General features: G+C 38.7%; 1 protein-coding gene across 1 annotated transcript in view; it reads right to left on the reverse strand.

The window, feature by feature from the left end:
* Nucleotides 1-6,424: 6,424 nt before the first annotated feature.
* The window catches only part of CUL3 (cullin 3), a 54,380-nt gene continuing 43,822 nt past the window's right edge, over nucleotides 6,425-16,982 (reverse strand). The window contains exons 11-16 of the mRNA XM_058843830.1: nucleotides 15,446-15,570; nucleotides 14,995-15,091; nucleotides 13,869-14,003; nucleotides 8,770-8,956; nucleotides 7,885-8,030; nucleotides 6,425-7,233 (exon numbers count right to left, since the gene is read on the reverse strand). Coding sequence (XP_058699813.1) covers nucleotides 7,102-7,233; nucleotides 7,885-8,030; nucleotides 8,770-8,956; nucleotides 13,869-14,003; nucleotides 14,995-15,091; nucleotides 15,446-15,570 — 822 coding nt within the window. The 3' untranslated portion in view covers nucleotides 6,425-7,101. The remainder of the gene's footprint in view (nucleotides 7,234-7,884; nucleotides 8,031-8,769; nucleotides 8,957-13,868; nucleotides 14,004-14,994; nucleotides 15,092-15,445; nucleotides 15,571-16,982) is intronic.

The following is a 16,982-nucleotide window of genomic DNA, read 5'->3' on the forward strand; positions in this document are numbered from 1 at the left end:
ATCTTCTGAGAAAAGCAAAGGGCTGATTTCACTCCAGTCCCTGAAGGGAACGGGTACTTGCCTTCCTCTCTGCTTCCCCTTCCCCCAGCTTTGCAGTCTGGCTGCCAAACGGAAAAGCACATTTTTCATAGTGACCTACTGAACGCGCCAAGAAAGATTTCTTCAAGAGATTAGAAAAATAGCAGTTCAATCTTACATGGAAAGTCGCTTTGCTGAGGGGAGGAGGGGTGAACAGTTCTGATATGGGACTCAAAAGAATTGGGGCCCCATTCCCAGATGGCAGTGACTGGTAACAGCAGAATGTACAGGAAGCTGCTGGGGCACCCCAGCTGTGTAAGAGCAGGACAAATATGAACATTTGCATTCAGCACTAATGCATACACTGGTAAACCCTCCACAAATTAAAGTCCAAACATAAACAACTAATAAACACTTCATGGTGTGAAGGTTCAGAGAATACTGTCTGCTGTTAGTCTAAAATTCTACAGTGGAAAGCCACAGCACAATAATTAAAAATTCCTTTTCATAATCGATTCTTGAGTTGTGCCTAGTCCTCTGCACTGGTCAGAGCCCTTTGCTCCAGCTGACACCACCAAAATTGATGATGCATCACAGGATTTAATAAGTTCAGAGCAACATCTGTAAGGAAGGTACTTCACAAGGATTATTAGAATTTAATTAACTTGAGAGAGACTGAGTATGTATTACCTAAGCAACTTGGGAGAAGGCCTCATTAAATACATGACTCAGGCTTCCTAATTTCATTAAAAACATTTTTTCTTTTTTGTTTTACACCAATCTCAAGCTCTGCTTATAACAAGGACGAAACTACTAAATTAACCTGCTAGATGACAATTACATACAGCATACACAGTCCTGAGATAAAAATCAAGATTAAGGCCTTACTTGAATACAAAAGTCTTTTCAGAGGTTGTCTCTGGCTTCAAACCCTGTGACTCCAATTCATCACCACTTTGGAGGAAACTAAAGACCCAATGACCAAAAGAGCAAAACCCCATCTAACCTACTGCATTTATTTAAGCAGACCTCTTTCCCAAACAATTCTTGTTTCTTCTTTTTAGCCAGGATCAGGAAGCAGTAATCCAGCAAAGGTCTGTCAGCAGGCAGGACACAGAGAGAGCTCCCCACACTGAGCCAGGGTGTGAGCCCATCGAGGAGGGAAGGAGAAGCTGCAGGGAGCAGGGGGAGCAGTGTGGGGCTGCAGCAGCCGTGCAGCTCCAGCACTGGGACACGCCGCTCCTGCGGGAGCTGCTGGCACAAGGGAGAGCTCCAAGGCTCATGGCAGGTAAAATGGGAGGTGAGAGAGGTTCCTCTGAGCCACAGCTCCCGGGCAGCAGGGATCCACAGGACTCTGGCTGCCAGAGGGACACCCAGGATTAAATCACATCTTCCCTGTGCGCCCGGTGACTGCAGTAACGAGGGTAAAGCGAAGTTATCCTCAGGTGACACAGGTTTTGGGGTGAGGGCAAGGCTGAGAGAGCAGCGCTGAGACACAAAGATGAGCTTCCTAGTAGTAACAGATATGCTGTAGAAAGGCACTGCATGGCCTTGGCTGGTTTTTGTACTCATCTCTCACCAAATGTGGGTTATGCATCCTCAGCCAGGCACTTGCAGATGTTCCATTTTTCCTCAGTTTTCATTTTGTCTAAAATATTAAAAAAAAAATCCAAAACACTTCATGCACCCAAACCAAGACCACTAAAGGTAATGAGCCAACTGGAGGTTACAGCAGAAGCAAGTGTTTGGTAACAAAGATCACAGAATGGCTCAGGTTGGAAAGAGACCACCATGGGGCATCTGGTCTGACCTCCCTGCTCGGGCAGGACCATCCCAGAGCACATGGCACAGGATTGTGCCCAGACACTTCTGGAATATCTCCAGTGAGGGCAGACTCCACACCCTCTCTGGGCAACCTGATCCAGAGCTCAGTCACTGCACAGGGAAGTTCTTCCTCAGGTACAGGTGGAACCTCCTGGGCATCAGTTTCTGCCATTGCCTCTTGTCCTGCTGCTTCACAGCACAGAGCAGAACCTGCTCCATTCTCTTGGCACCCTCCCTTCAGTCCCTTATTGACATTGATCAGCTCTCCTCTCAGCCTTCTTGAGATGAACAAGCCCAACTCTCTCCGCTTTTCTGTCTTGACTTCAAAGAGCCAACATTTAGCACTGACCCAAGATGGTATTTTCAGGATCCCTCTGCCCACATGCACAGTGTCAATCCATTTCCACGGGTCACAGTGGGACGAGGGGAAGTCAGCCTGCTAGATGTGAATTTAAGTGCCCAGCTTCAGGGATTCATTTCTGAAAGATTTAACACAGCAATTTTTATGTAAGTTACACTTCAATTAAAAATCTTCCAGAAAACGAAAACAAGCAGATCTAAACAAACCCAAGATTTGCAGGGTCCAGTGAAGTGTTTGTTTAATCAGCTTACATTTAGCATTGTTGAAGGCAACTCAAAGCAGAATTCTTGGAAGGCCAGCAGCAGTGCTGGGCATGCCTACACCCTGCCGAGTGCTAATAAGAGCCAGTCCCCAGGAGATGGTGACCTCGCCAGTGAGGCCAAGCTCCAGTTTAAGGAACAACTCAGACCCACACACTGTGAAGGCTTCTAATTACTCCCTTTTCTGAAGACAGCCTTCCTGAGATACAGAATAATACACCCAAACTTCTAATTAAACAAAAGTCTTGGCCTGTATCCCACATTATGCTGGAATTGCAGATTTGCATAATTAAGTTGATACCAAATGCTGTGACAGACAAACTACAGATTATTACCCGCATCTTTAACAGAATTTCAAAAGAAGCAAGATCCAAGCAGCCAACAAATACTAGCAGTAGGGGCTCCAGAATAAAAGTTAAGTTTTAAACTGCAGGAGAAAGAATGTTTAGCAGAACAGCCCTGCTGTATGTTCAAGTGTTACTTCTTTTCCTACCCATAAGCTCTGTGTTCATCTCAACGCTACTGCATGCATTAGAAGGAAAAGGAAAAGGAAAAGGAAAAGGAAAAGGAAAAGGAAAAGGAAAAGGAAAAGGAAAAGGAAAAGGAAAAGGAAAAGGAAAAGGAAAAGGAAAAGGAAAAGGAAAAAGGAAAAAGGAAAAAGGAAGGGTGACGTTTTTCTACAGCTGACACATACTAATGCCAGCACAACATGCACTGTCCTGGGGCAAGAGGTCCAGCCATGTCCATGACTTAAAGCAAACACGAACCACAGCTGAAAGATTCAGAACATTAAATGCAGCTTGGGGGCACAATCTACAAACACTTCCCTGCACAACAAAGGACAGAAGAGTTGGTGAACTGCTGCCCTGTACACCTTTGTGCAGATTTCAGTTGGATATGTAAGTTCTGCATCTTACAGTCTTTTCGAATGACACATTCCAGAGGACAGAGGAACCATTAAGCTCACACTTCAGATTGAGCACAATGGTTATTACATTTACTGTCTAAGCTATCAGAATGAAAGCACCAACAGAAATTCAGCTTTGTCCCAGACACACACAAGATGATGCCTGTTGCCAGCTGTGCACACTACTGAGTTCAGTTGTAGGCTGTCACACCCTCTAAAGGGCTCTGTGGAAGGGGGAGCTCAGGATCTGAGCCCAGCTCACCTCTAAGCACCACAAGGAACAAAGCAGAGCCAAAGGCTTTGAGCTATAGAGGTTCTGGAGGCCACAAGTAGTTCCAGTTTTTGGTACTTCTCTGTGCAGGCTTATCCCCAAAACTGTGCATTATGACAGGCTCCATCCCCAGATGTATATATATGCAAGTGCCACCCACCAGGTACTTCTTGATTTGCAAGGTACAATTTGTTTGCAATACATGTGAATAAAAATACTTCAGTCATCCAGCATATTTAGTGCAAGGCTTCTGTTTCCACAGGGTGAGGGAATGTACATCTGACACCAGTGGCTGATTCTCAATGAGCAGTGGCAAGTAAAATGAATTTTGTTGCATTTGAAGTTTAAGGGCCAACAGAGCCAAGTTTGTCTTTAGAAAAGGGGTGAGGAAAGATATTGCATTCAGGAGTAGCTTAACATCACAGACTTGATCCTGGAGTTCATTTATTCTGTAGCCAGTGGAGAAACTGTATGGATTAATTCCAGGAGACACAAAGAGTAAATCAAAGCTGTGAAGGTAGTGAACATGGAAAAGAGCAAGAACTGCACCAGGGATCCATAGGATTATCACATTTCATATAATGGTAAATGAGGCACACTTTCAATCCTTTTAAATAAACTTCTGTACAAGGAAAGTACATGCCTATACATCTTCAAACAGCTATAAAACTCAAACCCTACTTTTAATTTAAAAAATTCCAAAGACTTAAACTCCATGTTTATTAGGTCCTGTTACTGCGTCTAGCTGCACATTAATGCAAAGAAATCAAATTACTAATAATTGCACTCACACTGGTAATTACAATCCTACTAATGAAATTAAAAAAAACAACAAAGCTTTAAGTAGAAATTAAGAAAGAAATGAAATTAGATAATGCTTAGCAGAATTCTACTAGATTGTAAATGAAATTCCACTAACATAAAAACATCACCTTAAACTTCAGACTCACCTTAAGCACAGTACTAGTGATGTCTTGTTCTCTCTTACCAGAGCTTTCACATTCTCCATATTTCAATCCTCTACCTCACTATTCAATTCAACATATTTTTGGAATCTGACTTCAGCAGAAGTCCCTTCCTCAATAGTGTCTTCAAAATTCTATTAAAATGGAAACTATGCTCTTAATATTTGTTACTGAAGATAGTCATCACCACCTGCTGTTCTTCTGGCAAACATTCTTTCCCACACAGCTCTTAAAAACATATTCTTCAACACCTAATTATACAGTCATTCACACAACATTTAGCCTTAGCACTTCCAAAAGCCACCAGAAGTAGGAAACTTCAGCTGATGTATAACAGAAGTATAGAGGCAATGCACAGGACAAACAGCTCCTGTCCCAAATCACAACACTCATGTCCCTGTAAACTTCACAGGGAAAAGGACTGGAACCCATTTCTCCCTGCAAAGCACATGGGAAAACATTAACATGCAATAGCACAACATTGATGCTAATAGTGAGTCAGTTATGCATAAAAGAAAACCTTCATAATGGTACATGGAAGAGTGATTTATATTTTGAGGAAGATGTTTCTGATGACTTTAAACACAGTCAAAACCTCAGCTCAGCTCCCTGTCCTGGCTAAACAATGACCACATGTCTACTGCAGATCTGCATACACTGTGCAGAGATGTTTTAATAGCAGCCAGCAAACGCCTTTTCAACAGGGCCAATGGCCCAGCTCATTTCTTTTGGGGCTGAATTCCTGATGGACAAGGGCAAGAAAGTTCTTCAGACACCACCTCCTCCTGTAGATTTAACAGCTACTCTGTGTGTGTGTGTAGGTGTGTCGGGGGTGTGCAGTAAACTTAAAGCTTCATAAAAAAAGCTTCCAAATAGTCAAGCTAAAATATTACCCTAATTCCAGTCCCTCTCTTCAGAAGAAATATTCTACTCCTGAACAAGAGCCAGGACTTGTACCTTAACAGGCTGGAGAGGAGTAGAATTGTGGGCACAATGTGAAAAACACTCTCTAGTCACACTGGAACGTTGCACCAGCGCTAAGCACTTGTTTAGCACAGCCCATCAAGAACTGGCAGATGCTCTACAACCAAGCTTTTCTTTTTGTTTCATATCCAGCTCTTCATATTGGAAAGCCTATCCCAACTATATTTTTCAAGATCTATGGGTGAAAGTAATAAAAAACCAAGACAAAAAATACTGTTTTGAATTAAAGCACAAAAATAGTTATGGCCAGGAAAGTACAGAATGTGTGCATTGGAATGTCAGAAATATGGTTTAATAAAAACGGAAGTACAATGCACACAAAAATATCTAACTGTGAGAAGAATGATGCCACCAAACTGCTATTTTTAATCTGTTTTTGCAGCATACTGTCAAGAAGAAAAAAAAGTTCCAGGGTAAGAACTAAAAATTTCATTACAGTAACAATTTTTTATTGCATGTTTAAAATGCATTTTTAAAAACAAATAGTGCACGCTGGCTTCACTTTAATCTCCTGAAGTATGCATTTATGATGGGAAGCCCTAAGGCTACAGATCCATCTATGATGTTTATTAACAAAATATAATCCCAGTACATTTCCCCAGGGGACAGTATTAATTCCAAAAGATTGTCAACCCTGTACTCTAACACACTTGAATTAGTTGTTTGTGTACACTAAATCCATTTATTTTAAATTTATTTTGTCTACATTTAGTGAAATAAAAACATCGCCCTGTACAATCCACCATCAGCAGTGAGTACAACAGCAAAAATTATTATACAGTTTATACACACTAAAATCTTGTCCTTTTTCCTATAAAGAAACCAGAAAAAAAACCTAATCAATATAGAGTTTAATTTAGAAGAACTCAAATTACAGAAGGGAAAGGCAAAATTAATACGGTCTTTTTTGAGCCCCCAGAAGTTCCTGATTCATGTTGGAACAGTGAGTGCAGCTGGAAGAGTGAAACATGCTCAAGTTGTCTTCTTGGGTCTTCAAAAAATTAGCAAGTATTTAAATTAAACATGTCTAGTTAAAGAAACATTTGAAGCAGAGCAAGGTAAGTGGGAATTCTGCCTTACCACTTGTGGTTTCTTTTAAACCCAACTTATACAATGCGCGAAGTGCTAAGCAACACTACAGAAACACATTTACATCAACACTGAAGATCTGGGGAAATGAAATTCCAACAAATTTATTTTTTTAAATGAGCTGTATTTTCTAAAGTCATTTTTATTTCTCTGTTTTCATACAGTATTGAAAACAAACGCGGCACATTCACATTTTCCCGAAGAATTGTAAGGATGATCTCTACAGGGATAACGTTGAAAAGCCTGAAGCTCAATTAATTCATGTCAAAAACTCTCAAAAGGAGTAAAAGGCTTGATCTGAATGGTCTAGAACATGTAATTTAATAGAGAAGATGGTCGTCTTAATATTAATGATTTAAAAGAACTTCCCAGTTCATGCGAAGAGTATAGTCCAAGAATAAATCAAATTTTCTGAACGCATTTTATGCTACGTAAGTGTATACTTTGCGATCCTCAGGTGTTCGTGCCAAATATTCTCTCTCAATAAGTCCTTCAATACGTTTTTTAATAACAACTGGACTTGGTAAGAATCGGGCCTTCAGCTGCTGAGTTACCTGAAAGAAAATAAAACCCAACAATGAGATCACAGCCCAAGGAAGATCCTGAAGTACCCTAACGGAACACAACAACCAGAAAAATGTATTAAGACAGAGATGGTGACAACTATGAAGAATAAAAAGAAGCCCACAGACTTCTGACAGTCCCTCCACTTGCCTTGCTCATGCTGGGGTATGATTCAAAGCTCTACAGAGGCATGGTCACAGCCTGCTAATGCTCCCAATTTCACAGCTCTAAGGGAGTTCAGGAGTGCAAAGTGTGTAATGTCCTGGAGCTGTGTGTGCTTAGCAGTGAAAAGCAGCAGGGCTGTTTCTCTCTGCTAAGAGCTCAAATCTCTCAAGCCTGGACCTAACAGGCAGTAACAAGATCAAAGCCAAAAATAATGTTAAACACACTGTTTTGCTGGTTTGCTTTTCAAGCTATTTAACATCATAACAGCATTAAAAGTAGGAAGGAAAATTAGATACACCCATGAGTGTACATCCTAAAGTGAAGGGTAAGGATTCAGGTATGTCTTCAGATAGACACGGAGAAAAGAAAGGATGGGTTAAATATAGCATCTCTCAAAAGCCTTTTAGAATCATTTTAGTAAGAGCTGTGTAACTTTAATGAGCTAATAGCAAAACCAAAACTCTGTACAAGCATACCTCTGCTACTAGCACATTGTGTTGCATCTTCTTTCTAGATTTCATTATCCGAACTATAGCAGCTTCTATCTCATGTTTTCTGTCATCATCTACTTTCTGCCTTGTTTCTTTCCTTTCTGGATCAGATTCTCCTTGTTTGGCAGCAACTTAAAGAAAACAGAGAATGTAGATTATGTTAGCAAAATGAAAATGTGTTTCATTGTGCGTTAGCTTCACTATTTATTTCATCTAGACGTCAAGTTATATTTTCCTGAGTTTTGACATTCTCAAAGTTGATTTTTTTAAAAATGAAAAGCAGCCACAAGAACATATTAACACTTTCTGGCATATTTTGATAGCAACTGACAAGATAACAAACTGTTATTTAATTACTACTATGTTAAAATTTGAGCAGTACTCAAATCTGCTTACAGGCAAAAGCACCAGCACTTCTATAAGCTAATGAAGTGGTTATTATACACTCAGTTTCCCTTATTTATTAAACCCAAATCATTGTCCAAAACCATTATAAGCTACCTGGTACTTGAAAATGGCTGTTGTATCATGGGCTAAAAAATCACTCATTTCACTGCAGTACAGCAACTTATGAGGCAATTTTCCTATTTCTGAATCAATGAGAAGTATATTTTTCATTTTATTATTTAATTTGAACTTTATTTTTCTTTCAGTATTTCCTGTAAGAGATAATTGCAAACTTTGTAAAGTAAAAGGCTTAACTGACTTCCACATTTTTCTTGGCACTTGGATTTTCATTTTGATGCAACTAATCATCAAGAAAAAAAAGTCTCTCCTTTCACTTCTACAGACATTAATTCTGCAAAAGATAATTTGAAGTTTTAAGGCAGATTTGGGACTGCAAGAGAGTAGAATATAAAGCTGACTTACCCGTCTGAATCTTGACTCTGTGTAGTTTAGATGTGAACTGATCATTCACTGTAAATATATGACCATTTTCTATTTCTTTTGATTTGGGCTCTTTTGTGAGAACACGTTGTGTTGGTTTGCCACATGCAAGGGACTGTAGGGCTCTAACCAGTTCTCTTTCGGGGATATCAGTTTCTTGTTGAATTTCCTAAAGAAGAATACTTGGTTAGCTTATGGCTGTGGCAGAAGTATTGTGTGCTGGAAACAACATCAGGGATTGCTTAAAAAAGTAATACTGTGACAGTTGTGGCACTTGAAAGATCAGAACTCATTCAGCAGCAAAGTCTCAGTGGGTGCTGTGCAAAGTGATCCACCTGGGTCAGCACCCAGTGAATTCTGTCAAATGAACAGTCACCATGAGCTGGAAGGAGAGTGAATAACCAGTTGTTCCATTTCCCTGCAATTTCTGAGAGGGATGAAAGGATTTGTTAACTGTTTCCAGGGTTTGTTGAACAGGGTGAAACCAAACATTCTGACTAACTCAGTGATGGAAAACATCCATGATGTTCATGACCATTCCTGACCAAGAGTTGCACAAATGCTTTTGTATTCAGTCACACTGTTAAAAAGACTGTTACAAATGGAGCAAACCCTTCTGGTTTCACTGTAGCATACAAATACTCTAGATTGATCATACCACCCTTTTGAATAACTCAAACTATTTATTTACAGCCCAGATGCCTGTGGCTAGGACTTCCAGGTGAAATACAAAAAGAGCCCATTATAGTGCAGCAAACATATGAACTTTGAAGAATTCAGACTGTTTGTAAAACATGTGCATAACCTGGTGTACCTCTCTCAGTGCCCTGAAGAGTCAGCTGAGAGATGGATATTAAAGTTAACAGTGGTCATGAGCTAGTAAATAAGTTGTACTAGATGTAGAATGATGCCTTAATATGCTCTAGGAGAAGGCCAACTATGCTCTCTGAGACCTAATGTGTTTACTGAGCTCCCATTCAGTAAAAGTTCATTTTTCCTCATCTCTTTTCTTCCTATTTCTAGCCTGAGGAAACTGCAGACACTTCTAATTTCACATTCCCATTCAGACTCTTGAGGGACTTGTAGCAGCTAAAGAGAAAAAACAAACCTTGCAGACATGCAGCTGTCCACAAGAGCTATCCCCTCCTCAGCTTCCCCAACTCTGGTCCCAAGGGCAGTATCAAACCCTTACACTGTCCCCATAAATTCCTGATTCTCATGGCACACAAGTCCATGTGATGACCTTAGGCTAAAAACAGGAGTAACAACTCCAAGTGATCAAAATGCTAAGATCTCTAAAGAATTATAAACAACTTGTTAAAAGTTCTTTAAAGGAGTGACCAGAAAAATCAAAATTCTATCAAATAATGTTATTTTTTGAGTATACTCAAGTTATTTCTTAAATCAACCCAGAAAAAACAGCTACTTTTCTGTCATCAGGCACCACTGACAACATAAAATAAAAATGACTTGGGTGTACTGGCTTTGTCTCAGTCTTTTATCAGGAATTAGACTGCACCTCATACACAGCATCTCACTACCAGCCCTCTGTGATGCCAAGGCTCAGACAAAATAGTAATTATTTTTCAGCTCTACCAAGCCCTACACACAGAGTGCTGACTTCATGTGAAACCACATGAAATTGTTTTTGACAAGTTAACTGGAATGAGGTAAAAAAAATAAAATCACCACATCCAAAATTAAAAAAAAATTCAGGATTTTTGGTACCTCCTGCTTGTAGATGATTTGGAAATACTAAAAGGTTCCTAAGAGTATTCTTAGGATAATGCATTCAGAAATACTTGTACCATTTGAAGTAAGTTGTGAATATTCACATATTTTAACTATTTCCTAGTATCAAAATGTTTCTTCCCAAGCTCCTCATAGAAAGTTACTATTTTCTTCCTTTGTTGCTTTATTTAAAACACAGTTGTAATTTTCACACTTTTTTTTTTTTTCAGATTCAGCACAAAGGGGTATATAAAAAAAAAAACCTCAAGGAGATATAATCCTTTATATGGTCACACCAACAGATCTTACTGAAATGGATAGATCAGCATAAAATTTAACAAACCAAGGGAAGGTGCCAGATTTTAGATCTTAGATAAATGAAAAGCCTTAACAGCTACAAACCAAATCCAGCTTATTAATGATGTAATGCCAGGGACATGCAGGCTCCCAAACTTTGATTTTTGATCAACAATTAAAATGAATCCTTTCAAACCTACATCAGTTCAACAAGGTTATATATATACATATATTCTGCTCTTAACAAAAGTGAAACAAAGAGCCAAAAGTGAATTTGAGGAGGTTTCATGCTAGCCACCCTTACATAAAGCACTGTGTATTTGCTATTGTACTTCACTCAGCAGCTGAGCCAGGAACACACTCAAACCATTTCACTTTTAGAATTTGTAAGCCAGCACTAAAGTAAGGACCACAAAGAACTGCACTGCAATATGCTGCCTCAGAAGGAGCCAAAAATTTTGAGCTGAATAAAAAAAAATGCAGCTATGAATGTAAATGGAGATAACAGATGTTCTTGTGCTCTCTTTCCCTTAGCCTGTAGCATAACATTTTTCTGAACACATTTTTATGTAGACATTTGATGTAGCAATGAGAAATGTATACTTCCCCATCTCCAAAAATGCCTTATTTTAAAGACCACATTAGATTTGTGCACAGCAGTAGTTCTGATTACAAAATCTTAGTGCTAAAATATTACCAAGTGAGAGCTCTGTCTGGGGGCTGCAAAAGAGATCATTCCAGGTATGGAACTCTGTCAGTACTATACAAGAAAACAGATTATTACAAGGAAAATGTGCAGAAAAATCCAAAGGAAAAAAATTTTGTAATTTTGTTGAAATAATAAAAAGTATTTTTAATTTTATTTACAGACTGCAACTTGTGTACCTTCCAAAGCAGACATCAGCAAAAGAGGGAACAGGTAATCTAGTTTACTGTTGTAATATCTCATTTTTGTGGAATTATTCCACAACTTAACTTCTGCTATGGTCACATTTATATTTCTTGTTTTTTAAACATAAAGAACCATGTTTATTTCTAATGGCATTACAAAAAGTGAGCATTTCACCTTTTAAAATACTGAACTGTAATGTAAATCAACTGAAAAATATGTTGAATATTATATTACTTGATTAGAAAAATTGAATTAGTAGATAAAATTAGCATTCTTTGAAGGCCTTCATGAAGATTCTTCCACTTCAGTAGCATTAACCTAGACCTATATGGCCAATAGCTATTTTGCATATACAAATAAAATGTTGCTGTACAGGAAGGTAATGAATGTATACATTTTCTGTGAAGAAATTTTTCTGTGCAACAATTTTTAAAGTTTCCATAGTATTTTATGGATAATTTTTGCATTATCAGTATCCCATTTTTTCCTCAATCACATGGCCTATTAGGATTATTATGAGGATCTTACCAAGTCTGCAATTAATAATTACAGTGAATGCAAAATAAAACAGCAAAGTCTGTTCAGCTGTGAAGACAACTTCAGATGAATCTGTTGAGCTGTGAATCTGCAGAAACATTTGTGTATCAGACAGTTTTAGGATACACAAGCACACACAAGTCTGCTCACATGCTCTGCTGCACTGAAAGCACTCATCTCACACATCTGACACAACAGAGAAGGAAAGGTTGCCCAGCACTCAGAAGTTATTCAGGGTATCCAGTAATAAATGAACAAAGATAAAATTCATTCTCCTCTGAAGTTTTCATAAGCTTTCCTGGCTGGAGTTAAAGACAACTCCCACACACTTCACCAAAGAAACCAAACAACACAAATATGCCTCCTTAATGCTTTAGTTCAAATGGGACACAAAGTAAGAGTTTAAGAACTCCCAAACCAGAAATAAACAAAACATACAATGTAAAAGCAGATGGTCATATTTCTCTATCATCTGGTCTTGGTAAAATAAAGTGTAATTTAGAGCAGGTATTAAAAACTGTATTTTTCACTGCTCTCCCAAGTGTTATTTATTCATGTATGGGTAAGGCACTACTGGTGATTAAGACTGCAATTTGATGGAATAAGGCAGCCACCAGCCCAATTTCAAAATCAGCTTCAAGAAAAAAAACAAGCTGTTAAGTCCCCTTCCTTGTTTTCACTCCCTTAAATATTCTGCAAAGTACTCAAAGCTGTAATGCTTCTGCAATGGATTTCACAACACACAGGACTTTGTGTTCTAAAATATCATTTTAAATTATCAGTAGTTTATTAAGACTGTCTTATCAAATCCCGCCTGCCTTAATCACTACTGAGCCCATTTCAAAGAAATTTTCTTTATTAACAGGCTAGAAGTATGCCAAATAAGCTGAAAACAATCCAAACAAAAAGGCAAATGATTACTATGCATAGCACAGTCAAGAACAGATGAAAAAACCTGGAAACTGACTGTTTCAAACTGCACTCATACTACTTTTCAAGGCTACCAATGCTCTCTCAAACAAAGATAAGGTCCAAAACAAAACTGTCAATTTCTTTTTACAATATAGTACTCACATAACAAAGCACACGATCCTCCTCCTCTCCTAAAGCCTTCATCATCATCTCTTAGCTGACAGTCTCCTTGTTAAGAATCTATCCAGACCTTTCTTCACTGTCCTTTCTGGCTGATCAGCTCAGAGAGGGGCTGAAAGTTTTTTGATTCATCCTCCAGCTTGGTCCAGGCTGCCAATTTTACTTAGGTATTCAAGAAGCCAGGATACAAACCCTTCTCCACCCTTTGGCCTCTAAATCCAGTTTCTCAAAGACAAAATGAGGAAATAGAGCCACCTGCTGCATTTCAACTTCAGCTTTTCTACAGCTCAATGGCCTAGAACAACCACACTCACCGTTCTCTAATATAACTGAAACCTTCTGTTCCCAAATAATTTCCTCCCCTAGAACTGCTTCCCAGGTGCACTGCTAATGATCTGTTTCCTGTGTTAACTGGCCTGATCCATACTCAAATAGAATGAAAGGCACCTGATCTTCAAATGCCTAACTCAAGAGGACAACAAAGTGCCCAAACCAGTTATTTAGAATCAGGTAAGAAACCCACAGCACTTACCTCAAACGTGTATTTTTCTCTGTTGTTAAATAGCATTAATATTGTCATCTGGAAAGTGGAGACTTGCAATATGTGCTTCCGTGTATTTGAGCCAGTTACTTGGGCACCTCCTACACCGACTTCTGAGCCATCTTCCTGTTTTAAAATTCCAAAACTACTGTTAGATTGTTTGTCACTGAAAAATGTTTTATCCTGACAAGATGAACGATTCATGGTGAAAAGTTTCTCTAGATCAGCCTAGAGAAGCGACAGGAAAGCAAATACCTGGGGGAATGACCAGGATGTTCCTCCAGCAGCTGCCTTACAATGCCAGAGAGACTGAGCTTGCAGGCCCATACAGAGGGTCCAGTGGTCCAGCCACCACTCCAGCCCAGGCCATGTACAGCCACCAATCAAACACTGACCACTGCTAAGGATGGAGACTTCACCGCCCCTGAAGCCCCTGTTCCTTCACTTGTCCACCCTCTAAGTTTTTCTTAAGCTTATAAAGTTGTCAACCTATTTACCCTACAGTAATTTCAACATTCTCACAAGTGCATGTTATTAATACTTTGTTGTAAGAATTTTGCTTTCATTTTGCACTGTCTCCTACATTTCCAAGCATCATGCCATTTCTAGTTCTAGCTTGGCATTTTGGTACTGGTCTAATCACTACAAAATTCCTTCCCTGTACACATACAAATTATACAAATTATACTTCTGTAAACTCTTCTAGAGTCTTGTGTTTGAAAAAAATGTTGTCTACATTGCACTCTGCATATGAAAAGCAGGATAAACTTGGCTTAGCAAAAATAACTAACAAGGTTCTGTTCATATTTCACTGACAGCCAAAAAGAATCCAAACCACTCAAACGACTGTGGTCCCTTCAAGTTCACATTTACTATTTTTCTACAAGTAAAAGATGATGCTGAGTGATGCACTCAGATTCAGAGGAAAAAAAAATAATCAAAGCAAAACTGCTGCAAAAAAAGAATCAGACTGTAAGGCTGATGGAAGGCATCACTTTCTTATTCTTATATTCTTGATGGGGTTGTTTTTATTTTACAAAATTTTGAAGTTACAAAAAAATATGCATTTGTTTACTTTAAAAAAAAATACAATATTTATATAATCTTGATTCTCTACCTTTTTAACAGGCCCATAGAAAGTGGCATTGAGATCTGCAGAACCCATGTGATGCTGGAGTGTCAGCTGTCGCCCACTGTGTTTGGCTAAATAAAATCTGTAATAAAATTGAAATGAAAACAATATATAGCTCACATTTTGTATTAAAGAGGAAATATATTTAAAAGTTACACAGCTTTTTAGAGCTATTGAGGACATTCTTAAAACAGTTATAACTTTTTGGTTTTTCAAAACATTAACTTTTGTCAGAATTCTATTTTAAAATCTCAGTCATCATAACACAACTATTGCATTCTCCAATTTTCACATGAGCTGAAGAAGAGCAGTTTGCTAGCACATCTTTAGCAGTAAAGCTGGTAAAAAAAAATGTACAGGTGAAAAAAATGTGTACAGGAAAGTTTAGAAAGTTCCTTCTTAAAACCTCTACCTAAAAATCTGTAGTAATACATACCTTCTAAATATTTCAAAAGCATGTCTGGGAGCTGGAGGGATGTTGCACTTTGGTGTGGCTGACTGGGTAGGCCAGTAACCTGTTGTGAGGACACGCACTGTGAGATCAACACCTCCTAGTGAGACCTAAGGGTAATTGGAAGAAAACATACTCTATTTTAAAACAAGACCATGTTTCACCGCTTTATCTGTATCAGTGTAAAATACTTAGAATTTTGTCTAACTACAAAAGAAATAGGTATATCTGTAAACATTCTTTTTTACAAAACAAAAAAAATACATTGATTCATCACTGTCAGAGTAGATGGTACAGCAAAAATCCTCTGCATTATTCCCTCTGGCATTTAAGAGCATACAGAGTTGAATAAAAGGAATTCTTAACCAAGAACTAAATGTCTGTGATCATAAACAGAGCTTATGATATGTGCAACAAATCTTTGTAAATAGGATTTTTGAAGACTTGCAATAAGGCTGGGTTGCATGAAATGAGTCAGTTTCAAAACAACTCTTTCTGAATGTACTCACTGGAAGCAGAGAGGAAATGCTGACTATCTGATGTTGAACCATAAGGAGCTTATCTGTGGACTGCAACGTCAACAGTTACTCTTAGCCCACCTATCCTCCTTCCCTAAGGAATAGGGACTATTCCGTGACTGAATATTCAAGCACTGGTGAGGAAACATTCCCCAGCTCAAGTGCTGATCTATAAAGATGTGTTGGCAGGTGATAACGGTCTGGCTACCAGTGATGCATAATCCTCACTAGGTATCCCAATTCAGCTGAGCATTATTAAGCTTAAAACTGACTATTTTCAGCTTTAGAAGGCAGAACCAGTACCTTCAAAGAACACACATTATGGACAAAAACACCAAAGCATACAATATTCAATTTATATAAATCCACTATACAGAAAGAGAGCACATTATCAGGTCAAAAAGTGCTACCTGAACTCAGAAACTCTCACTATGTAGCATCAGAGTAGCATTCCCATGAGCTACAGAAGATTTTTTGTATTGTATGTACTGAATGCCTGTGTGCAGCAACCAGCTTGTGCCCAGGAAACTTCTGAAAAACCTAAACAAGCTTCAACAGTTTTTTTCCTCCAGCTTAAGTGTCGGAAAAGGCCATCAATGCAGACAGACGGTACAGAAAATATTTTTATCTGGAACTGAAGCATATGAGCTGAGATGGCAACAATTTCCCAAAATGTTTTGGTCTTTGCCAGACCAGAACACAGCACTAGTTTAGAATGCCTCCCATCATACATTCTAAAGAGCACTAAGCAGTTGGTAGCACAAAAAAGTTTTGGAATCACTTTATTTTACAAGATGTCTTTTCAGCATAAAAATGGTATGAACTAGTGGAAAGTGCCCTGAAGTGATCCAATCTTTACAGAACTCCAAGAAAGGTTCCAGGATCACAGTTACAGAAATTTGTCAATCTATTAGCCTGGACTTTCCCTGGTGCTGAGCTTTCAACTTTCTGAGAGCAAGCCAATCATCTAAACAGACCTTGGCACTGCCTGTATCTCAGGATAG

Source organism: Poecile atricapillus, chromosome 8 (assembly GCF_030490865.1).
Source record: "Poecile atricapillus isolate bPoeAtr1 chromosome 8, bPoeAtr1.hap1, whole genome shotgun sequence".
Taxonomy (NCBI): domain Eukaryota; kingdom Metazoa; phylum Chordata; class Aves; order Passeriformes; family Paridae; genus Poecile; species Poecile atricapillus.